This window comes from Sebastes fasciatus, assembly GCF_043250625.1.
Source record: "Sebastes fasciatus isolate fSebFas1 chromosome 15 unlocalized genomic scaffold, fSebFas1.pri SUPER_15_unloc_1, whole genome shotgun sequence".
NCBI lineage: Eukaryota > Metazoa > Chordata > Actinopteri > Perciformes > Sebastidae > Sebastes > Sebastes fasciatus.
In genome coordinates, this window is record NW_027428125.1 from 570 (window position 1) to 25,703 (window position 25,134).

General features: G+C 40.4%; 3 protein-coding genes across 24 annotated transcripts in view; 1 reads left to right on the plus strand and 2 right to left on the minus strand.

Moving 5' to 3' along the window:
* Positions 1 to 657: 657 nt before the first annotated feature.
* On the minus strand, positions 658 to 6,656 carry LOC141763571 (tRNA (adenine(58)-N(1))-methyltransferase catalytic subunit TRMT61A-like). Of its 2 annotated transcripts, none has more exons than XM_074628027.1 (2): positions 6,092 to 6,656; positions 658 to 1,144 (listed from the first exon to the last, which is right to left on the minus strand). In XM_074628027.1, exon 2 carries the CDS (start codon positions 1,126 to 1,128, stop codon positions 673 to 675), a length of 456 nt encoding a protein of 151 aa, XP_074484128.1. In that variant the 5' UTR covers positions 1,129 to 1,144; positions 6,092 to 6,656; the 3' UTR covers positions 658 to 672. The 2 variants fall into 2 exon arrangements, with proteins under 2 accessions (XP_074484128.1, XP_074484127.1); XM_074628026.1 differs by lacking the exon at positions 6,092 to 6,656 and adding an exon at positions 4,799 to 5,925.
* On the plus strand, positions 3,026 to 11,216 carry LOC141763570 (creatine kinase, testis isozyme). 4 transcript variants are annotated; one of them, XM_074628023.1, is made up of 8 exons: positions 3,026 to 3,163; positions 8,884 to 9,071; positions 9,184 to 9,338; positions 9,420 to 9,552; positions 9,908 to 10,079; positions 10,170 to 10,293; positions 10,538 to 10,727; positions 10,861 to 11,216. In XM_074628023.1, the coding sequence occupies exons 1-8, from the start codon at positions 3,141 to 3,143 to the stop codon at positions 11,037 to 11,039; spliced, it is 1,164 nt and encodes a 387-aa protein (XP_074484124.1). In that variant the 5' UTR covers positions 3,026 to 3,140; the 3' UTR covers positions 11,040 to 11,216. The 4 variants fall into 4 exon arrangements, with proteins under 4 accessions (XP_074484124.1, XP_074484123.1, XP_074484126.1 ...); XM_074628022.1 differs by lacking the exon at positions 3,026 to 3,163 and adding an exon at positions 4,286 to 4,443; XM_074628025.1 differs by lacking the exon at positions 3,026 to 3,163 and adding an exon at positions 4,315 to 4,443 and having other exon boundaries at positions 8,909 to 9,071.
* Positions 11,217 to 12,519: 1,303 nt separating this feature from the next.
* The window catches only part of LOC141763568 (MAP/microtubule affinity-regulating kinase 3-like), a 37,614-nt gene continuing 24,999 nt past the window's right edge, over positions 12,520 to 25,134 (minus strand). For 3 of the 18 annotated variants that reach the window (XM_074628005.1, XM_074628006.1, XM_074628004.1), the window contains exons 12-14: positions 25,104 to 25,130; positions 16,327 to 16,371; positions 12,520 to 13,385 (exon numbers count right to left, since the gene is read on the minus strand). In XM_074628005.1, coding sequence (XP_074484106.1) covers positions 13,040 to 13,385; positions 16,327 to 16,371; positions 25,104 to 25,130 — 418 coding nt within the window. In that variant the 3' untranslated portion in view covers positions 12,520 to 13,039. Of the gene's footprint in view, positions 13,386 to 16,326; positions 16,372 to 19,284; positions 19,333 to 19,536; positions 19,620 to 20,859; positions 25,012 to 25,103; positions 25,131 to 25,134 lie in introns of those variants that run through there. The other 15 variants (XM_074628012.1, XM_074628013.1, XM_074628010.1 and 12 more) reach the window with 11 other exon arrangements.

The following is a 25,134-nucleotide window of genomic DNA, read 5'->3' on the forward strand; positions in this document are numbered from 1 at the left end:
TGTGCAACATTTAGGGGGCTCTATTAGCAGAAATAAAATATAATATTCATAACTATGTTTTCATGAAACTAAGAATCGTTGTGTTTTCTTTATCTTAGAATGATCTGTTTATATCTACGTGTTGCTCCGCCATGTTTCTACGGTAGAACCACAGACTGTATATAATAAGTGAACGTAGTCACCGTGGTTTGTCGACTGCCATTTTGAAGCCTCAAGTTCAGCATCTTGGTTTTTGGTCGTCACCATCTTGTTTTTTTGCAACCAGAAGTGACACAAGAGGGTGGAGCTAAGTATAACTGAACGCTGAATAAGACATTTTTAGACGACCAAAATGTTGTAATTAACTTTTGTGAAGTAAAAACACACTGTGAAAGGGTTAAAGTTGTAAGACGAAAACACGGACAACTCCCAGACCGGACAACGCCGTGGTAGTGACCTGTCAATCACAAGGTAGCCCCGCCCTAAAGCATCCCCTGCTTTATGGTCTATCTGACTCTAAATGGGACCATAATTTACTAAATGAACATCATGCTGTATTGAAGAAGACTTGAAACTAGCAATTTATACCATAAACTCATGTTTACCCGGAGGTTGCCCACTGGGTAGAACGGCTACCCTTTTGTCCAGCTCATTTCTTTTAGTATGAAGCTTCACAAACATTAAAAACAATGATTAAATAAAGTTGTACATCACACCAGGTTCTCTCATGACCAAACTATGTGGTACTTTTTCTTGATTTAACCCTTCTAAAAAGCTTTTTACTAATACATTTGTCTTGAATCTGAAGTAACCCTCACCTGACTCGCAGACGACGGACCCCGGCTTCAGCTCCAGCAGCATGGTGATGGTGGCGATGTCGGTGGTGTAGAGGATCTGCGTGCGGTGCGGCAGGGTGACCGTCCACAGCTCGGGCGTGGGGTGAAGCACGTACAGCCACCCGCCTTTGCTGCAGGTGACCTTCGACCCATAGCGCTGACCGATCAGGTCTGTGGAGTGGCGGATGACTCCGTAGCGCGTCTGCGTTTGGGCGCCCTGCTGCACCTTGACTGGCATCATGGATTCATGGCCCAGGTAGACGATGGCGACGTCCCCGTCCTGAATGAAGTCGGAGTACTCCACAAAACTCATGGTAAGCACCGTCAGTCTGCAGCACGGAGGTAGGAGATTGTTATTTAATCTTTAATGTACCCCCTTGCAACTGCAGAAGTACCCCCTGGGGCAAGGGTCAGCAACCTTTACTAACAAAAGAGCCATTTTAGTCAAAAAAAAAAAAAGATAATGTTTGGAGCCGCAAAACATTTAAGAAATTGTGATGAAGATAACACAGCTTATAGTCTAAGTATATAGTATATGTATTTTGTATTGCAGTGAGGGCCAAAGTGCAAATGTGCTACGGAGTATTAGGGTCACATTGAGGGGGGGAAAAATCTGAGATTTCCAGAATAAAGTCATAACTTTACGAGAAAAAAAGTCGGAATATTACGAGAATAAAGTCATAACTTTACGAGAGAAAATACGTAATATTACGAGAATAAAGTCATAACTTTACGAGAAAAAAAGAAAAACTTTTAAAATTACTACTTTATAATATTGACTTTATTCTCATAATATTACAACTTTTTTTCTCATTAACTTTTGACTTTTTTCTTGAAATCTCAGATTTATTTATTTTTCCCCTCAATGTGGCCCTAATACACCGTCGTACCATAGACCTACAACAATGATAAATAAAAATGAAAATGTAAACAATAAACAGTTATTCATTTCCATTCTTAAAAATCCACAGGGAGCCACTGGAGAGGAGCTAAAGAGACGCATGTGGCTCCGGAGCCGCAGGTTACTGACCCCTGGTCTGTGGTGTAATGGACACTTAGTTGGTAATAAACAGACGGCTGTGATGTTAACTGCCATTCTGTTTAAATATCCCAAACATCACGCGAGCACAACCGTTATTTTTTAAATCCAGCATATTTCAAACTGTAGAATAACGGTCGTCTCATTTTAAACTAGACTTCAGAGAGAGAAGGACGGATTCACTTTGTTTCTTTACAACAGAAAAAGAGGACGAAAACATGTCGGCCAACGTCGCGAAAATGTGAGTTAGATTAATTAATTAATAATCTTACATGTCTTTTGTTTCTTGGTGAGAAAAAAATCGGGGTTTGTGTTTAAGTCTGTTTCCAAAATAGTGTTTCCCGTATCGTTAGCTAGCTGTGTTATTTAATCTTTAATGTACTTCCTGCGGTATAATGGACCCCTGGTTGGGAATAAACAGAGACTGGTGGCTGTAATGTTAACTGGTGGATGTCATGTTAACTGGTGGATGTCATGTTAACTGGTGGATGTCATGTTAACTGGTGGCTTTAATGTTAACTGGTGGCTGTAATGTTAACTGGTGGATGTCATGTTAACTGGTGGATGTCATGTTAACTGGTGGATGTCATGTTAACTGGTGGATGTCATGTTAACTGGTGGATGTCATGTTAACTGGTGGATGTAATGTTAACTGGTGGCTGTAATGTTAACTGGTGGATGTCATGTTAACTGGTGGCTGTAATGTTAACTGGTGGATGTAATGTTAACTGGTGGATGTCATGTTAACTGGTGGATGTAATGTTAACTGGTGGCTGTAATGTTAACTGGTGGATGTCATGTTAACTGGTGGCTGTAATGTTAACTGGTGGATGTAATGTTAACTGGTGGATGTCATGTTAACTGGTGGATGTCATGTTAACTGGTGGCTGTAATGTTAACTGGTGGATGTCATGTTAACTGGTGGATGTCATGTTAACTGGTGGATGTCATGTTAACTGGTGGCTGTAATGTTAACTGGTGGATGTCATGTTAACTGGTGGATGTCATGTTAACTGGTGGATGTCATGTTAACTGGTGGATGTCATGTTAACTGGTGGATGTAATGTTAACTGGAGGATGTCATGTTAACTGCCATTCTATTTAAATATCCCAAATATCACGCACACACAACAGTTACTTTTTAAATCCAGCATATTTCAAACTGTAGAATAACGGTCGGTTCATTTTAAACTGTAGAATAACGGTCGTCTCATTTTAAACTAGACTTCAGAGAGAGAAGGACGGATTCACTTTGTTTCTTTACAACAGAAAAAGAGGACGAAAACATGTCGGCCAACGTCGCGAAAATGTGAGTTAGATTAATTAATTAATAATCTTACATGTCTTTTGTTTCTTGGTGAGAAAAAAATCGGGGTTTGTGTCTAAGTCTGTTTCCAAAATAGTGTTTCCCGTATCGTTAGCTAGCTGTGTTATTTAATCTTTAATGTACTTCCTGCGGTATAATGGACCCCTGGTTGGGAATAAACAGAGACTGGTGGCTGTAATGTTAACTGGTGGATGTAATGTTAACTGGTGGATGTCATGTTAACTGGTGGATGTGATGTTAACTGGTGGATGTAATGTTAACTGGTGGATGTCATGTTAACTGGTGGCTGTCATGTTAACTGGTGGATGTAATGTTAACTGGTGGATGTAATGTTAACTGGTGGATGTCATGTTAACTGGTGGATGTCATGTTAACTGGTGGATGTAATGTTAACTGGTGGATGTAATGTTAACTGGTGGATGTCATGTTAACTGGTGGATGTCATGTTAACTGGTGGCTGTCATGTTAACTGGTGGATGTAATGTTAACTGGTGGATGTCATGTTAACTGGTGGATGTAATGTCAACTGGTGGATGTCATGTCAACTGGTGGATGTCATGTTAACTGGTGGATGTAATGTCAACTGGTGGATGTAATGTCAACTGGTGGATGTCATGTTAACTGGTGGATGTCATGTTAACTGGTGGATGTAATGTCAACTGGTGGATGTAATGTCAACTGGTGGATGTCATGTTAACTGGTGGATGTAATGTCAACTGGTGGATGTCATGTCAACTGGTGGATGTCATGTTAACTGGTGGATGTAATGTTAACTGGTGGATGTAATGTTAACTGGTGGATGTAATGTTAACTGGTGGATGTAATGTTAACTGGTGGATGTAATGTTAACTGGAGGATGTCATGTTAACTGCCATTATATTTAAATATCCCAAATATCACGCACACACAACAGTTACTTTTTAAATCCAGCATATTTTAAACTGTAGAATAACAGTCGGTTCATTTTAAACTGTAGAATAACGGTCGGTTCATTTTAAACTGTAGAATAACGGTCGTCTCATTTTAAACTGTAGAATAACGGTCGGTTCATTTTAAACTGTAGAATAACGGTCGGTTCATTTTAAACTGTAGAATAACGGTCGGTTCATTTTAAACTGTAGAATAACGGTCGGTTCATTTTAAACTGTAGAATAACGGTCGTCTCATTTTAAACTAGACTTCAGAGAGAGAAGGACGGATTATCTTTGCTTCTTTACAACAGAAAAAGAGGACGAAAACATGTCGGCCAACGTCGCGAAAATGTGAGTTAGATTAATTAATTAATAATCTTACATTTCTGATGTTTCTTGGGGGAAAAAATAAATCAGGGTTTGTGTCTAAATCTGTTTCCGTATCCGTTAGCCAGCCTCCGTGATTGGAGTTAACGTTAATCTAGGTTTTAGTTAGCTAGCTAACTCGTTGGGGGTTAGTTCGGGTTGAAGTAGCGGAAGGGAAACACGCATCGATGGAGGAACAGACTTAAACACATGTAGTAGGTTTTCTGTAACGTTAACGCTAGCTAACGTTAGCCTAACTGACGCTACAGCTGACGGTTAGTGAGGAGAGGTAACGTTAAGTTAACGTTAATTTAACGCAAGTTTAGAAATGATAACTTACATTTTCATTATCACAGTTTCTAACATCAAACCCATAGCAAAGTCACAGTGCAGAGATGTCGGTAAGCACAAAACGTACTAACGAGTGTTAACTAACTGAATATTGTGTTTGAAACGTTGGTTTGACTTGCTAGCTAACTAGCTAGCATGCTAACGCTAGCTGCCAGTAACCGTAACCAAGGCCCATATAAGGAGGTTGGGTCACGGGTCTTGAGGAACGGGGTTATAGCGCATGCGCAGTGTAACTGAAGCTGCGGCGGTACGTTGCGATTGGCTCAATTTCGGCGAGATTCTACTGCGCATGCGTAATACCCCGAATGCTATGACGCGTGTCCCAACCTCCTTCAATAGGCCTTGACCGTAACCTGCCAGTAAGACTGTTAAGTTGCGTTAACGTTAAATTATTGAGTCACATTTTAATGCAAGTTTAGAAATTATAACTTCAGTATCACAGTTTCTAACATCAAACCCACAGAAAGGTCACAGTGCAGAAATGTCTGTAAGCACAAAACGTACTAATGTGTGTTAGCTAACTGCATTCTTTAGTTATCTAGCTAACTCGTTGGGGGTTAGTTCGGGATAAATTTAGCCTCGGGTTAAAGTAGCTGAAGGGAAACACAAGTCGATGGAGAAACAGACTTAAACACATTTAGTAGGTTTCCTGTAACGTTAACTAAGCTAGCTGACGATATAGTAGACCACATACACACCAACAAACTGACAATAACATGATATCAGGTGACATTTCATTCATTCATTCTCACTGTGCAATATCATTTCCACTTGTGCAATTTTGCTAATAGTCTGTTTATTGTCAATACTGTATATACTGTTCCTATTTTTTATACTTCCTTCTATTTAAATGGTTCATATTTTGTTTAGCTCTTTTTTTAACTGTTAGCTGATGCTTCTTGTTTTTTGCACTATCCCCTTTGCTGCTGGACACTGAACATTAACCCACTGCGGACTAATAAAGGAATATCTGATCTGATCTGATATCCTTACTGACGGTTATCGAAGGCTGTTGAGTAGAGTTAACGTTAAGTTAATGCAAGTTTAGAAATTATAACTTAAAAGTCATTATCACAGTTTCTAACATCAAACCCACAGAAAGGTCACAGTGCAGACATGTCTGTTTACGTACCAACGAGTGTTGTTAACTGAATATTGTGTTTAAACGTTGGGTTCACTTGCTAGCTAACTAGCTAGCATGCTAACGCTAGCTGCCAGTAACTGTTAGCTAACTAACTCATGCTCAGTGAAATAACCGTTGGCTGGTGGATTCTCAACCTACCGTATCCAGGAGTTCTTTCTGAGGTTCAAACGTTGGTCGTTAAACGGTAAGTTGTGTTCTTATAATGCTGTTGAATGTGAGCATGTGGTTCAGCTGCTGACAGCTACTCATTCTTTCACCTCACACACACACACGTGGTGTTGTTTTCAGAGGAAGTTGAGGAGACGCGGACCGGATGTTGAGTTACTTCACGGACTAGTAAACTACTTTCACCGTCAAAGAGGCAGTACAGATGATTTGTAAATCTGCATTTCACCTCCAGACTCTGCAAATAGAAAAAAGCTATTTCCCTTTTGTAAACTAATATTACATCATGTTTAAGTTGTAAATTGGACACACAGAGAATAACCCACAATTCTCATCACCAGTAAATTTACCCTTTATTTAGTTAAATAAGCAATACCACATTGTAGAACTTGAGGTCCTGTTTTTACATTTTTATTCAAGTAAAAGTACAGAAGTATTAGTGGAAAAAAATAAGTATAAAGTTATGCAAAAAGTCTTACATTATTATTATTATTGTTATTACTGATGCTTTCATGTGCATATATATATATATATATATATATATATATATATATACACCATTTTATTTTTTATTTATTATTATTAATGGTGGTGCTAATTTGAACTGATTTATAACAAACATTTCTTATGTGTTTAGTATGTTAAGTAATACAACCCACTATTCTCATCACCAGTAAATTTAATAGAAGTGGAAGAAGACTATGCCATATTGTAGAACTTGAGGTCCTGTGTATATATATATATATAACAATATTTTCAGAATCAAATATATTTTCAGAATCAAACATGTATTATTATACTGAATGTTTACTGAATGCATACACAATAGGGCCAATCTTTTGCATAACTTTTCACTTATTTTTTCTTGATTTCTTTTAATTATTATTACTGATGATTTCATGTGAAGCATTAGATTGTTTTTGGTCAAGTTGGTGCTACTTTTAACTGATTCACAACAAACATTTTTGCATGTTTACTATGTAAATTTGTGATGTAAAATATAACAAGTAACTACAAATAAACGTAGTAGAGAACAATGTTTACCTCTGAAAAAGGTAGTGGCAGTAGCATAACATGGGAAGTACCTGTACTTAAGTATACTTAGACAAATGTACATGTACATGGTTACTTCGTTACTTTCCAGCACTGACAGTGAATTAATAGCACAAGTGCTTTGATTTAGTTTGATTAGTTGTATAATTAATAAATGTACATGCACTCAACTTAACAGTATGTTGGAAAAACAGGTGATTAATCTTATAAAGATAAATTGTTAGATTAGATCACATCATTTTATTTGCAAATTACAGTTTATTGCACATAAAGTTGAATTAGTAGAGTAATGTGTGTGTGTAGACGGAGTCCCTGTTCACTCAGAGCGCGTCCAATTAAATGAATGGACTCCAAATAGCGACCAATAGGAGCAGAGACGGTGTGATATAAACGAGGAGCTCCGGTCCTCATCAGACCGGAGATCTGCTGCTGGACCCTGCTGCTGTTTGAGAGCTCCTCGGTCGGAACAATAGGGATTTTTGTATCAACCCCTGGTAGTAATAGTAGTCCTCAAATCCGACAACAGGTAGGAATATTATTCTATTTCACGAGAAATTCCGTCACAGGCGGATTAAATTAGATTTTTAATGATTAAATAACGTCTGCGCGGTAGACAGATGATCTTGGCCCTTGGCCTATTTAATACGTGCGATTTTTAACTACAAGGATTTCTTTTATATATTTGGAGTATTTTTAATAGAAAATGCGATGATTTGTCACATCTGCACCTGTTTAACGCATTCAGAACACTCTGTTCACTGCAGGACATTTCATCGTCTCTTGAGCTAAAATCCATAATAATCTCGATTAAGATCCTCGATCCATACAATGCATGCGGGTTTGTGATTTGGCTGCTTTTTCACCGTCTCTCCTCCATCCTCATCCTCATCCTCCTCCGCCTCAGGGATCAGCCATGCCTTTCGGTAACACGCACAACGAGACGAAGATGAAGTACGCCTCGGAGCAGGAGTACCCGGACCTCAGCAAACACAACAATCATATGGCCCGGATCCTGACTGCTTCCATGTACGAGCGGCTGAGGAGCAAACAGACACCTAGTGGATTTACTCTGGATGATGTCATTCAGACTGGGATTGATAACCCAGGTAAAAACAAAAGCGGCTTTTCGGCGAAACAGCCATCTGTTCCGCCTCAACGAGCGCGTCTAATGGCGCTGTGCGCTTTGTTCCTGAGAGGGAGGCGAACAGCTTTCTGCACTGTGACCTTGCCAAGGGGATAACCAACCTTAACAGACATACTGTACTGTATGGAGAGCTCAACCAATCAGGCATCCTCCTCTTTAAACGGGCCTCCATTATCAGAGCATATTCCACAGCTTTATAGCAAATGTTAAAGATTAGCAGCGTTACATAATGTATGCAGGGCGGCAGCTGATAATCCACTGCTGCTTTTATTATGTCACTTTAGAGCCTCTAGTGTAGCAGAATTTATCAACTGAACAGTGTTTAAACCAGATGAACCTGGTCCAGGGTTGGAAATTAGCACCAGCCAAACGCTGGTAAAATATGCAAGTGGCTGCTAGATTTGCTTCACTCACCAGCCAAAAACAATCGATTGAGTGGCTGGTAAAATTTGGAATCCACCTGCCACATTGGCCGGTGGACAAAAAATAGTGAATTTCCACCCCTGACCTGGTCCCTGCAGAGTAGCAGGTGGCCCTGTCTCACCCTCTAGACTGTCTTTCTGTTTAGTTGTGAGAAAATGTCCCGTCTGAAACTGAAGAGGCTGTCAGCAGAGGAGGAGTTCCCAGATCTCAGACAGCACAACAACTACATGGCCAAGGTGTTAACCCTGGACATGTACAGGAGCCTGGCAGAGCGGGCCACACCCAACGGCTTCACCATAGATGGTGTCATTCAGACAGGGGTTGATAATCCTGGTACAGTAACAACAGTCCTGAGACCTGATGAGCACATTGAGTTATAGTGAGGATGCTGGTCAGTCTGTCCTCCCGTCTCCTCTGTGAGTGACCCCGTTGACCTTGTGTGCAGGCCACCCCTTCATCATGACCGTGGGCTGCGTCGCCGGAGACGAGGAGACATACGAGGTCTTCAAAGAGCTGCTGGACCCCGTGATCGAGGACCGTCACGGAGGATACAAACCCTCAGACAAGCACATAACTGACCTCACCGCCAGCAACCTGAAGGTACCGCAGCCCTCTGTTCAGGTAACATGACTGACTGTAACACTGAACAAACTAAACATGTGTGTCCTCCTCCTCCTAAAGGGTGGCGACGACCTCGACCCCAACTACGTCCTGAGCTCCCGAGTCCGAACAGGTCGCAGCATCCGCGGCTTCTGCCTGCCGCCTCACTGCAGCCGAGGAGAGAGGCGTGCTGTGGAGAAGCTCTCCATCGAATGTAAAGGGGACACTTGAACCTCTTATTTATCACTGACAGTGCAGCTTCTTTGCTTCTGTCCACGCTGAGTCACTGACAGACTGAGTGCTCTGCATACAGATGGAGAGTATGTTGTGTAAACAGCGTTAGAGTAGAAGGCCTGAACAAGTGATGCTCAGTGAAGTCAGCATGATGCTGGTTGGTCTCATTTGTGTAGCAGTGGGTTCCCTCTAGTGGTAGAAGCAGGAATAACAACATATCTTAGTAATAATAATTTTATTTGTAGTACAGAACATTAAAGGTTAACTTGAATTTATGTTTTGGTTTAGAAAATTTGAGATGTGTTGTTTTTAAACTTGTATCTCCCTCCCTGCAGCTCTGGCCTCCCTGAGTGGAGACCTGAAGGGGAAATACTATGCCCTGAAGAACATGACGGATGCCGAGCAGCAGCAGCTCATCGACGACCACTTCCTGTTTGACAAGCCAGTGTCTCCTCTGCTGCTGGCCTCAGGGATGGGCCGCGACTGGCCCGACGCCAGGGGCATCTGGTGAGACTTTATCATCTTTATCGCCACACAGCCTTGTGGGAGATTTAATTTAAACAGAAACTGAATAATTAATTATTTTCATGTCTAAAGGCACAACGATAACAAGACATTCCTGGTGTGGGTGAATGAGGAGGACCACCTGCGTGTCATCTCTATGCAGAAAGGCGGCAACATGAAGGAAGTGTTTAACCGCTTCTGCACCGGACTCACCAAGGTCAGCAGGAAACATGAAGTTTATCTGTTTACATGAGCCCCACTGAAAGAGGCGTGTTTTGTGTAAATGAGTGTTTCTTTATAGCAGCCCGTTGCTATGTATAATAAACCGTTGCTATGGGCGCAGTTCTGATGTCAGACACTGTTGTGAAATAAACCCCGACAGAGCCGTCCTTGCTGTACATTACCCATCACTTGTATGATCTGTACGAGGACCTGATCATCCTGGTTCTCTCGCGTTTTAGATCGAGAACCTGTTCAAGGAGAGTAACCACCCATTCATGTGGAACGAGCACCTGGGCTACGTCCTCACCTGCCCATCTAACCTGGGCACCGGCCTGCGCGCTGGTGTGCACGTGAAGCTGCCCAACATGAGCAAAAATGCCAAGTTTGAGGATGTTCTCAAGAAGCTGAGGCTCCAGAAACGTGGAACTGGTTTGTACAACCTTCATATTTTCTTTAATCTATAATAATGCTTGTAATGTTTTTATTTCTGTATTTTGAAACCGTCTGTATGTTCATCTAGACTACAATGATGCAAAACTAAATTTCTGTCTTGTCCCATCAGGTGGCGTGGACACGGCCGCTGTGGGCGGAGTGTTTGACATCTCCAACGCCGACCGACTGGGCTTCTCTGAGGTGGCGCTGGTGCAGATGGTGGTCGATGGCGTCAAGCTGCTGGTGGACATGGAGAAGAAGCTGGAGAAGGGCCAGTCCATCGACGACCTCATGCCCGCCCAGAAGTAAAACCGTCCCGACACCCAAACCCCCCCCCCCCTCTCATCCCTCCCCTCTGTTTGAATGACTGTTTGACTCTCTGTTCCTGAAACACACTCTGTATCACACAGCTTGGTTTGTTTGTATATTTAAGACGAAACGGTTCCTGTGAGGATGGTAATAAAATAAAAAAATGTTCTGGTTCAACTTTGATTCATGCACTGAGATTTCTTATGTTATCATCAAGGTATCATGAATCTCATCACCTTCATTATGTTGTAACGTTCAGTCTCTTACTATTGGTAGTTAATGTGGTTCTGTTCTGGAAACTGGTCATTGAGGTGTTTAATGACAACTGAAGCGCTGAAGTTGTAGATTACATAATATAGATGACAAAACTCCAGTTTAAACCACCTTTACAAGGTTTAAATCTAGTTTTTACTACTCCATTATGTACTTGTATGTACAGCTAGGACCTCCAAGAAGATACAACCGTGGGTCCCTGAATGCAGCACGTTAGTCGATCACATGTTTCAGTAGTAAAGCAGCTTCAAGCATAACATTTACGCTTCAGATCATGATAAATGTGAAATGCAACATTTTAGTACAGTGTGTTCCAGGGGCTAAAGATGCTACAGAGTTGCATTATGGGAAATGTAGGCTCCAGTGTTTTTGCAGCTTGACTCCTACTAGACCATTCTGGATCTGTCTGCAGATATTTTTTTGTTTTGGTCTCTTTGACTTTCCCAACTTCAGTGCTGCTTTATTGCATGTGTTTATTCTGCAGAGTCACGCTGAACCAAAAGCATCTTAATGAGCTGATTTGTCAGTGAAGTAGTTTGTTATGAAGTTAAGACTTCCTGTCCAGCTGTAGCGAGCGGACAGTCAGAAATATGTCCAACAAAATACTGGAGATTCAAACACAAATAATGCCAGAAATACACAATCAATCAGCTGTGAAACCTGAATAACTCAACATTTCATTAAGGGACAGTAAAGCACGGTGTTTGGGATTTGTAGTCCTGAAGACATCTTTGTATCCGGGTAACAACTGGGCTAAATTAGGTTGAAGTTTTTTGGGTATTTAGACGTCTAAACTCTTGTTTTCCACCGAATTTAACCTCGACACAAAGATGTCTTTTGACCTGTAAATGCTTAGTGAGACTCTGTGGCACAAAAGACACAAAGAAAGGAGTACTTTTCCAAAACAAAATACTACATATCCTTCATTGGAAAGTCCAAGTTCAGCATCTCAAAGTGTACAGATGGAGAGTAACGAGATTTCCAAATATACTAAACCATGAAGTCACAGATGGTGTATTTCTATAATATACAAGCCCATATTTAAGGCTTTTTCAAATTTAAAATCATACACATTTTTTCCTTTTTGAAATCACTTCTTTTTAAACGCTGAACAATTCCATGTAAAAACTGGAACAAAGCTCCACACAGAAGCAGCGAAATCAAAGCAAACATCTCGTGTACGGCTACAAATAACCAACGTGAGACGTTCAAGTTGACAGACACTTTAATTGAGACATGAGTGACCCTTAAACCATGTGAGCATTTACACGGACTCCCCCGTCATCTCTAATTTATAACGAAATACAAAAGAAAAAAAAAAAAGTATTGCAGTGAAGCCGTCTTGAAAGTAAAGATAAACATTATTTACACTGAAAACAAAAAAAACGCTACGTAATTTTTTTTCTTTTTTCCAATTAAGGAAAAACAAAAACAAAAAAAGATGAAATAAATAAGACTAGAAATGTTTCTTTTTTTGTCCACATTCACAGCATGACAAATCATATTCAACTCGTTAATGTCGACCCCGTGTGGCCAGAATAGACTGAGATATTAGTAGGTAATTCAGTGATTATTGCCAAAAGCCTTAATCTATACATTATAATATCAATACATACTCTGTATTTTTGTTTAAAAAAAAGGAGACATTTGGAAACTGCTACTTGGATGATTGTACAGCTTAAATACTTCTAGATATATATATGTATACTTTTAAACCCCCTTTTTGTTCATAGCTTTAACTCGTTGGATACTTTGGAAGCAATGTTTTTGAAAGCGATGGATGATCCGGATATCCGTTTGAACCTGACGCCGTTGAGGGAGAGACGCGGCAGCTTGCAAACCTCCATCTCCCACTGGACGAGGTTCTCGGCTCGCCCGTCACCGTGGACGCAAAGAAGCAGGAAACTCTCTTGCTGTTCGTAGTCGCAGTTGTTGGCGTCGAGCACTTTGCGAATCTCCCGCATGATGTCACAAGGCTCCATGGAGCTGGTGGTCCTCATACTCCAAGTGAATCTGAGGGAGCGGGGTTTACTGTCTTTATTTTCCCCTTTTTGATCCCCAGGTACATGGCGACTGGCCGGGAGAAAAACAACAAAACAACACAAAGGAAAAGTTTTAATATCACAGATTTGACTCGCTGGTTTTCATCACAAGCTGCTTTGACTGTTTCACAATATTTAGTCTTTGGTAGATTAAATATATCAACTGTCTTATCAGTCAAAGCAGCTGGTCAAAACTTAAAGGAATAGTTTGAACTTTTAGGGTTTTATCTGCTTTCTTGCCGAGAGTTTGATCAGAATATTGATCATGTCTGTTCAGTAAATATGGAGCTGGAACCAGAAGCAGTTAGCTTAGCTAAGCATGAAGACTGGAAACAGGACTCTGTCCGAACGCAACAAAAATCCACCTACCAACACGTCTATATCTCACTATTTAACATCTTGTGTGTACAAAAAGACATGTTTAGGTTTTACTGGACTATTTGTTGGCCGGGCTGCTCACACAAGTCCCTGTTCAGACCTGGTATTAACATGCATCTTGGGTGATTCGATCACAAGTGGGACAGCTCTAAGGCTACATCCACACTGTTATGTTTTCGTTTTAAAACGCATAACTTTTGCTACGTTAACACCTACAAACAACGTTTTTGAGCCCCTAAAAAGTAGATGTTTGAAAATGCTGCTGACCCCGTTTTAGTTTTAAAACTCCGGGTGTTTTAGTCTGGACGAACAGAAACGGAGACACTTGAAAACAGTGACGCAGACACGCTCGCTTCTTGATTGGATCTTATCAGTCATGTCTTTCCCTGATTCATCATGCCCAATCACGTGAATCTTTTCCGGAAGAAAACAAACAACAGCCTCGATCAAGCCTGCAGGAAGAGCACCGGTCGTTGATGCCAACTTCTGTAGTGGCCAAACGGTGGTAATACAACTTCTGTGTCCGTCACGTGATGCCATCGGGCCCAAAAACACTTTTTCCCATAGACTTACATTGGGAAAGAAACATCTGTAACTCAGCAGATAATTTTTTTTGAGGTAAATAAACTCCCCAGTACGAACACTCTTAATAGCCCTTATTTAAATCATCAGGTCCTAAAAGTTGTACAATTAACTAATAGCTGAATCCAGAGTTATTTCCCTTCCTCCGTTCATGTGAATGAGAACCAGACCGAGGGCTGAAGCACAAGCCGTGATGACAGCGTGACGGCTGTGACCCCGTGACCGAGCGGACGCTACTGCGCCTGTTACATGGGCCCATTGGATGCGGAAGATCGCTGGAAGATCAGGGTACTTTTCCACTCGGAAGTCGAGTCATTTTGGCTTCATGCGCCACTGAGCAACTCTCAATGAACTCTTAATACATCCATGGCCTCGACCACCAGCGGTTCATTTCAACATGGATGACGAGTTACAAGCGTTGCCGACCTTGTTGTCTCTGCTGGCAGCTGTTCAGCAGTTAAATTCTGCGTTTTATAATGCTACTACTGCCTACAGGCTCAGCAGGAAAGCTATTATTAGAGCACTTTACATCAATTCCCGTGTCCAGCGTTGCTTCCTGTTTAAACCGGCACGAACATGCCCAGCGTACGTGAATGGTCATGTGATATGCATTTTCAGGCGTGGTGGTATGGACGAAGATTAATAGTGAAACGGCTCTAAAATGCTCGTCTAGACGGAGATCAGCTCTCACTTCCCAGCTCTTTATGCAAATAAACACGAAGACCAAATGTTGTTTTTAACTGGTGGGAGACAGCAGTAGTAATATCCTACACAGTCGTGAATTCAGGTTCATTTTATGAACCTAAAAAACACACATGGTTATTGTCCTCAGCATGAAAGCAAAGTTCCCAAAAAGTCTAAAACGATTCCTTTAAACATTATTCAGCTTTTGTGTCCTGGTGTTTGTTTCCACCAGGACACATCCACTAAGCCCCACGTTTAACCCTTTCACACACAACATCATCATTACATTCAAGTCACAAAGCTCAGCATTCGTTTTTCCAGAATCCAAGAAGGTTGTTTAACAACATTTAACGCTTTTCTGAAGGTTATTTTCAGATCCCTAAAAAGACTCTTAACCATCTGAATGACAAAATATTCTGCACACTACATTGTAACAATTAATTATCAGTTAAATCCATCTATATTTATATTATTTTAAAGGTTTAAAGGTTAATAAAAATCATTTTTTGGCAATTCTGAGCCCAAAATTTCACGCGGGTCGTCTCAGTTACAGGTTATGCTCCTTAATCATTACGCCACTAAAATTGTATTTTTTCATACAAAATATAATTTCTGTATTTTGCCGTACAAAGAAAGCAAGGAAATATTTAACTCTCAAGTTCATACAATCAAAAAGGGGAAGAGCTCAAGTCAAACGCGACAATATGAGCCGATAAAGAGATAAATTTGAGGTCCAAGTTGATGTAAATTTCCTTTACATTAACATGTCCATACATTTAAGAGGCTTAGAGTGTAATAAGTTCATTAGAATATGCTATAAGTACAGAAATTCTACATTATTGTCCTTTAAAATGAACCGAAAGGACAGGAAATAAGTTTAAACCGGTTAAAAATCTTGCATATTCAGCAGTGAATTGGATATTTTTTTATCCAGATGGTTCAAAGAGTCTGTAAATATCTGTATTTATTTTCCAGATAATGTAGCTCTGTGACTGAATGTAATGTAAACCGGGGCCACACACATCCATGCTGCATTATTAACGGCAGTGTTTGTTTTTAGGGGGGTTATCAGGAGCATCTTTCAGGTTGACAACAACACAAATATGCCATGCTAACAGAGCAGCACACGGGTACGGAGACATGCAAACATGACAGTACAATTAAATAAAAACAAGCCAAAATGCAACACGCAGGTTTTCAAACATCCCAGGAGAAAGAAAGCAGAGCGGGTCGAGCTGCTGGAGTCGGCAGACGAGGACAAACGGAACGTTTAACGGGGCACCGACACATTAGAGGAGGATAAACGGGGGGAGGACAGGTAACCTCACCTTGAGCCCTCAAGTCTCCCGTTTCTCTCAAACTCGGTTGAGACTCTGAGGCGCATGAGAAGATCAGACAGGGAGGAGGAGGAGGAAGAGGAGGAAGAAAAAAGAAGAAAAAAAGATGTGGATTGGGCACGACATCATCGATCATTTTCAATAATAATAAAAAAGAGAGAATATGTGACGTGTAAGTAAGAAGAAAGAGTGACACCAACAACGAGAGCCACCACCAGCGAAAAACACAAAAATACAAAGAAAAGGAAGTTTTGTTTTTTTACTTCCAGTGAAGAATTATGAGAGAAAGAAATAAAAAACAGTGATGGATGATCTCAAACTTTAAAGCAGACAGAAAGAAAAACTCTTAAACACAGAAATGCATCTCGTGAAGCTGGTGTTTCAACCCAAAACAGCAGAATAACAACATGGACTAGAGCCGACAGGTGAGACTCAGGTAGGTAGGAGGTGTTTCAAAGAGAATCTCTAAAGGGAGGGAGGTGATGGTGCAGAGTGAGGATCTCTTACGTCTTTAGTTTATACTTTACTTCTTTAAAAATCTATATCGGAACAGCAAACGGCTCTAAAGCGAGATCATTTTATTCCCGTTTTGGTGGTTTTAAAGTAGAAATGATTGATATGATTAAAATTAAAGTTATTAATAAGTAAATTATGTTATTCATGAGCATAAAAGTAAATTTTTTTACCTTGAAAACAAGAAAACCTTATCTCAAAGTCCATCTAAAAGCACAACAGTTTATCACAATAAAATCTATTTAATCTTACGCGCCTTTTTCTGAGCTTTCAGCTGCATCTCACAGACGACCTCAGTGCTTAAAAACAAATATTATGAGCTCCATCCACTAAAGGAAGACCATGAGACGCGGTAAAGAGCTCCAGAAAAGGCTCAGAGGTGTAAGGCAAGTAACATTTCATGCCTTGATGTTAAATGCAATAAACTGTCTTCTACTGTTTGCAAATTATATAAAAAAAAAAAACACATCTAAAATGTAAAAAACAAAACCTAATTGATGGATTATAATTATATATTTTTTAGTATTAATTTGGAAAACAGAATTTGATCATATCAAGTTGTCACCGAGCTCCTTTTTAAAGCTTTATTATCTGATGGTTTTAAGGCGTCTGTGATTGTTTTTATTGACTGTTGGTCGTCTAACTTTATATCTAAAGTTAAACTTGGTTTCTTGTATGTTTAGTTTCTGACTGGGTCTTTGTTCTCGGGTCCATTTTAGAGACTAAATCTGGATCTGAAAGTACAAAACTAAGACGCAGTTTGCATCTTTTCTGGGTTGATGCAGAAGTGAAACGCTCCTTGCAACAGGCTCTAAAAATAAAACCAAAATGTTTCCCGACAGCGATTTGTGTCTGAGGAAGCAACACGTTCAGCAACTCAGCAGAAGTTGAAAATAAGGCTGAAACTCCATAAACATTTCATGAACTTCCAGTCATCTTTATGCCCCCAAATTCATGACTAAATATAGTTAAAAGGGACTAGATGTACGTTTTTACACATATAAATGTTTTTTATTGCCAACGTGTGAACAGGTTGTAATCTAACCGAAAAAATGAGACCTTCCGCAGTTCTGGGTTTCTTCTATCAGCGTGTAGACGGCTTTTAATGTGAAGAATGGGCGCCGGTTTTTACGGGAAAATCCAACGGATGCGACGTCATGCGCGTTCGCGAGTGCCTTTATTTTCAGCTCCACTTACAGGGCTAACAGTGTGCAACCGTAGCTACCGTTTGGTTAGAAATAGAGTCCGCTAACGCCAACAAACGACCAGCCCCTACTACAACTCAGACTCTAACACAAAACGTTATATGTGACCGACATCGGGGGAAAACTAGGATCAACATCGGCCGGGCCTTCGATTCATGTAGTGATATTGTGGTTTTAGCTGCTAATGTTGCTAATGTTAATCAACATGATGCCTGTCAATCACGTTCAGTCTCATGTGTCGCCTCACTGATTTGATCGATGCTCGCTCGCGTCTACGTAGTGTAAGCACAAGCGCGATCAACAGGACGCTGACTGTCGTTGACTTAACGGCCACAGGAGTCGCTGTTAACAAGACATTTGATTCTTATATTCAGCCCCTTTAAAAAAGAAGAGAAGCTGCAGACTGCCATTATTCAAGTGTTGTATGATCAACAAAACTTTGTCGCATGATGTTTTTCTTTATGTATGTAGTTCCATGACGGTATTTGTTGTTAATATTAGAAACCAGAGTTGATTTTGTTTCCATTAAATGGAGGAGGAACTGGAAGCATGTGATGAAACGGGGGATATTTTGGAAGGAATAGGACATTTTCCAGTCGCAGTTGCATGATTGTCTTTCCTAAAAATTTACTTTATCGTCACTAATATCAAAATAAAATTATACAACTGGGTTGATTTTATTCATGAGGTTTCCCAGAAAATAATAATTTCCTAAAGATAGCAACAGCAGCTGTGTTTCTGATGTGTTTCTGATGTGCGTCTGCTGGTTCTTCACTGTAACTTTTACTGTGTATAAAGTGTTTTACCAGACAGGAAACGAGTCTCTGAATCACTACAAACACTAGAAGAATGGTTAGATTAAAGAGACAATAAGCACAAAGCTCCCTGCTCTCCTCTCACAGGACGGCTTTACGGTTTATCAGACTCCCAGCATGCACTGCAGCCTGGAGAACAGAAATAATAATACAAAAAAAAAACAGGACGAGGGTGGAGGAGGAAGTGACTCCAAACTCCCCGACAGCTCGAGAGACTCGACAACAAGAGGACAAAGTGGACAGACGGGACTGACGAGCAGGTCCTGGGTCGGCCAGAGAGGCCGTGAACGCCACCGGACCGACGGGGTGAGAGAGTGAGAGGGTGAGGGAGGGTGAGAGGGTGAGACCCTCCACATAACTCAAGACTTTATCTCAGAAGAAGAAGAAGAGATTGAGGGATTGAAACAGCCCCTTACTCTAGATCTTCATCTTCCTACAACTCTCTATATCTTCCGCTCCTGAATCTGAAAAGAAAAAATGGGAATCTGAAAAAATTTCCTCAACGGACACGTGACAAGAAAAGAAAAAGAGAGAGGGAAAGAATATTAAAATGTATGGACATGGCCGCAAAAAGAAAAAAAAAAACATGGGAGGAGGAGGAAGGAAGGAAGGAAGGAAGGAAGGAAGGAAGGACAGGCTGATGAGAGACCGGAGGACAGAAGACTTACTAAGGGGCTTTCCTCCTCCCTGCGTAGAGGGGATGGCAGGCCCTGATTTGGCCGCCTGCCGTTTGGCCGGGTCAATACTGACCCTGAGAGGAGAGGAAGAGCAGCAAGAGGTCAAAAGGTTAAAGGACACAGGAAGGTTAGGAAGACAAAAAACACACAAACTGTGAGGAGGAGGAGGAGGAGGAGGGAGGAAGAGGAGGGAGGTGACTGAACCTAAAAACGTTCTGAGGAGGAAAATGACAAAAAGTCGTCGGTTAAAGTCTGTTGAGATGTACGGAGGGTCGAAACTGACAAAATGTAGTAAAAGATTATCAGACGAGTCAAAAATGTAGTGGATGAATTAATAGAGAATATTGTTTATTAAATAATTAAAATGTATGAGCTTTATATTTTCAATTTCACTTCCAATCAGTTGGTTATAAAAAAGCAAAAAATATTATAAACTATTTTACTCTTTATCTTTCAGTTCTCATGTTATTTTTAAACTCCTTCATTTTTCTATGAACCCCGGTTCATTCACTTCTCTGCACGGCAACTAACCACTATTTTAATTATTGATTTATATGTTGATTATTTTCTCAATTGTTTGTTTTAAAAATAATAATAAGAAAATTGTGAAAAATATCCATCACAGTTTTTCAGAGCCCAGAGTGACGTCCTCAACGTCTCGTTTAGTCCAAAACAAAAAGATTAAAAAGAAATATATCGATTGTCTGATAAATCTATAAGTTGATCAACAGGAAACAAATCAGCAATAATTATATATAAAAGATAATTAATCGTTAAAAAGTGAGGATTCACTGGTTTCCTATCATCTGTCACTGTTCACACAATCAAGAAAATAATCAACAGATAAATCGATTAGGGCTGTCAAAGTTAACACCATAATAACATTAGTTTTAACGCCACTTATTTCATTAACACAAGTTGCGATTTTTCGGTTGTAGCGGCTCAATTTTAAAGCTAGAGTGACGATACTGGCATCATATGAAACTAGAACACCTAATGAATCCATCAGTACCAACCATGTCATACTAGCTTGTCATGAAGGAGGTTAAATAACGCTCTAAAGTTACACTAAATTTTGGCGAGGAAAAACTGTCATGTCCATGTTCAAAGGGGTCCCTTGACCTCTGACCTCCAGATATGTGAATGTAAATGGGTTCTATGGGTACCCACGAGTCTCCCCTTTACAGACATGCCCACTTTATGATAATCACATGCAGTTTGGGGCAAGTCATAGTCAAGTCAGCACACTGACACACTGACAGCTGTTGTTGCCTGTTGGGCTGCAGTTTGCCATGTTATGATCTGAGCATATTGTTTTATGCTAAATGCAGTACCTGTGAGGGTTTCTGGATCAATATCTGTCATTGTTTTGTGTTGTTAATTGATTTATAATAATAAATATATACATACATTTGCATAAAGCAGCATATTTGTCCACTCCCATGTTGATAAGAGTATTAAATACTTGACAAATCTCCCTTTAAGGTACATGCAATTAAAAGCAATTTAATATTTAAACGACTGACAGCCCTAAAATCAATTATTAAAATAGTTGTTAGTTGTTGTCCAGAGCAGTGATTGAACCGGGGATCATAGAAAACTTGGAGTTTAAAACTAGAATGAGCAACTGAAAGATAAAGAGATTAAATGAAAAGTATAAAGCTCATAAATGTATTTTTTACACTCCGTTATAATCATTTAACAAACAATATTATTTACTGATGTATCCAGTTCTATTTGTGACTCGTCTGTTGATCTTTTACTACATTTTGTCTCCACAGGAAATGAAGACAAACACTGAAAAAACAAAAACAAAGTGAGGTGATTAGAGTGAGATGGGAGGGTGATGATGATGATGGATGACTCTGGATGATGAAGACGCTGCCAGAGGAAGAAGAAGACAGTCCACCAATCAGCCAGCAGAGGGCGCTGCTGAGCCTCGAGACGGCACCCTGGGAGGGCCAAAAACCCTCCTCCCTCCACTGTTCCTCATACTGATAACATAACAGAGGCTGCTTCTGGTGTCTTATCACTTCAAAAACTCTATTATCAGGCGTGTTGAGTTGTGCTTTTAGTGTCATGGCCTGATGGCAGATCAGTTTCATGTTTTGTATTTATAGTCTGTTATTGTACATTTCTGTATCCTCTGGGAGTAAACGAGATATTTTGCACAAAGTATTAAAAGACAAAAGATGGATGTTGTTTTGTATATTTTTAGCTCACATAACTTGTAAGGAAACCACCTCTGACACCACCCTGACGGAGGAAACTCTCATTCAAATGATTCACCGAAACCCAGAAAGGACACGAAAACGTTCCCCGAAAACAAATCAGAAAGTTGCAGGCGTTTAAAAAGATATTTACTTTTAGTTTAAGTTCCAATAGAGAGGGAAAGTCCCGCCCCGTCCGGTGGAGCACCATGGGAGCTTATTACGGAAAAAACATGAACGGTAGTCAACGGCGAGAGATAAATATTCTTGTTGATCCCGTTTGAATTGTGCCCTGAATCACACACATGATGTTTGTCAATTTAAAAGATTATTTTGTAAGTCAAGAAAGTCGCAGTTTGTTGTAAAACCTTTGAAGTATCAGACTGAAAATACATCATTAGAAAGACGACACACCCAAAAGTCTTATAGTGACGTCTCTCTCTCTGAAGCTACGATGCCGGTGTGTTTCCTACTGGGATGAACTCACACGCTCTCTTCCTGGCTGATTAAAAGACCAGGAGTCGCTGGATGAAACACATCAGGTCAGATTCATTTGTGCGTGGAACATAGCTGAGTGTTGGTGACGTATGTCGTGCGAGACGAGAGATGTAGTTCACTGAGCGGTTTCACACAAAACTAAATGATACTACGACAAACTGAGACTTTCTTGACTTGCAAAATAAATAGGGCTGTCAAAGTTAACGCGATAATAACGAGTAATTGAACAATAGCTAGAGTGAAGATTAGGGATGCACCGATACCGATACCAGTATCGGGTCCGACACTGTGCTCATGTACTCGTACTCGCAAAACGGCTCAGATACAACGGCACCGATACCACTTTACAGCAGTGCGACGTTAACCTCCCGTCACCATCTTTCAATGCTTTAAAGCACCATATTTGCCCACTCCCATGTTGATAAGAGTATTAAATACTTGACAAATCTCCCTTTAAGGTACATTTTGAACAGATACAAAAATGTGTGATTAAATATTTTAACCAATTTACAGCCCTAAACATTTTTTTAAATTGACAAACACCACATATATATTTGTCTCTCATCGTTGACTACCGTTCATATTTTTTCCGAAATAAGGTCCCTGCCTCTCTAGATGCAATGCAAAGCCTAATGAAACACTTAAACACCACTGATATAGATCAACCAGAGTCCTACACAAAAAAGGCTCTATTAAGAAAAACTCTTTATGGCCCAGACATTTCCTCCTCTGTCTGAAAACTGGAAAAAATCTCATCTGACAGCCCCGAGAAATCACATCTGAGCCAGACGGAGTAAAAAAAAAAAAAGAAAATCTCTGTTTTATGGTGAATAATGTTTCAGGCTTCGTCTAACGGCAGAGAGAGAGAGAGAGAGAGAGTTCAGTCGATAACAACAATCAATGTGGTGAGAAAACAAACCACGGATCAATGGCAGCTGTAAGAAGCGACCCCATGCATGCATCAGCAATTGATTAGTGGCAAGCTGCTGCTTTGTTGTTGTTGTTGTTGTTGTTGCTGTTGGTTAAATCGACTGATTGGTTCAAGGAGTCTGGTCTGCTCGCACCAATCAGCCTTTATCCACTCAGACCAACCACAGCACACACTGGGTACATTGACACTCAGAAACACCCGTTAAAAACCTGATTAATGCAGAACGCTAACTGATAAAATCATCGTTTTAGATTTAGAATGATTTATAATGATCTCTTCCTCACATGGTTTTATATAGAAATTAAAAACATTGAAATGTTTTTGTTGACTTTGAGATCTTGGGAAATACTTAATGCTTTCTTGCTGAGAGTTAGATATAAAAGATTGACACCATTTTCATGCCTGTGCGTTAAAATATAAAGCTGGAGTCAGCAGCCTGTTAGCTTAGCTTAGCATAAAGACTGGAAACGGAGGGAAACAGCTAGCCTGGCTCCGTCCAACAGATAACAAAATCCACCTACCAGCACCTCTAAAGCTCAATAATGACGGGTGTCGTTTGTGGTGCATCATACAGAGAGGTGCTTCTGTTATTTAGCCTAGCCTCGTTGATATAAATGGGGTGGACAAAATAATAGAGACACCTGCAGCCTCCAAAATGACCATAAAGTTGAATCAACAGCTCTCTAAAACAGCCAAAACAAAGACTGAACAGTATAACCTACATAACGGCTGGATTTACTGCAGGACTGTTGTAATAGACTGCATTAGTTTTAGCTATGTGTACCTATTAAACTGGTAACTGTCTGCAGGTAAAACAGTTGACTATTGGTTCTGTTCGTTCTAATCTGTTTAAGTAGGGATTAAAGCGCGGGTCCATCTGAGGGCGTTTACCTCTTTCTCAAATGGAAACACCCACTCAGCCGTTAGCAAAGTAAGCCTATCAACAAGGTTATGAATAATGTGAACGCTAGCACTAGCTGAGTCAACGTTAGCTGTGCTAAGTTTGGAAATAAAGTTTTTTTTTAAGTGGGGTTGTACGTGTACTCCGCATTCTGCGAGGTAAAACTACTGTTTTTGTGAATGGAGTCTGGTGGCTTTGAAGAGAGCGATATAACGACTTCAGTTTCCCAACGGCGAGGTAAAGCAGCTGGGGGGAAAAAAGGTCAATATAATTTTAAGTGTACACTATATTTAGAATATTTTCACCGCTTTACCTCGCCATCAGACCGCCCTTTCTGACGGGGAATGGAAGCCGTTATATCTCCATTCACAAAAACAGTAATTTGACCTCTCAGAACACAGAGTTGCTGGTCTATCGCTGCATCGATCGTGTGACTTCAGGATAACGTGTCGGTACTCCCGTCTGCTTCTCCAAACTGGGAGCACGCCGACCACCATCTAAGTTACTGTATGTAACGTTAACTGACTATAAGGATGTATATATACTGTACATGTAGTACATCATAATAATAGACCCGTCATTTAAACAAACAAGATATAACGTGTTAATTAGTGAGCTTTAGAGGCCAATCTTGTTACCTTTGGACAGAGCCAGGCTAGCTGTTTCCACCCGTTTCCAGTCTTTATGCTAAGCTACGCTAACCGACTGCTGGCTCCAGCTTTATATTTAAGGGTTGGTATCGACCTTCACATGTAACTCTCAGAAAGAAAGCAAATAAGACCCAACAACTCAACAATAAATCAGCTGTGGTAACAAGTGTAAAATGACATTAATCAGATTATAAACGGCGTGCGTGTAAATGTACCCAGAGAGAGTTGCTTTCCTGCCAAGCGGTGTGTTAGTTCAGCGCCAGCAGCCCCACGCGTCTGTAGAGTTTCAGAAGAAGTTCTTTCAGTGAGATTGTTTTTTTGTTTTTTGTGGCACAGATTGAAAAAAAAAGGCAGTACAGGAGTCCTACCTTTTGGTAAACCTGAATGACATGTTTCTAC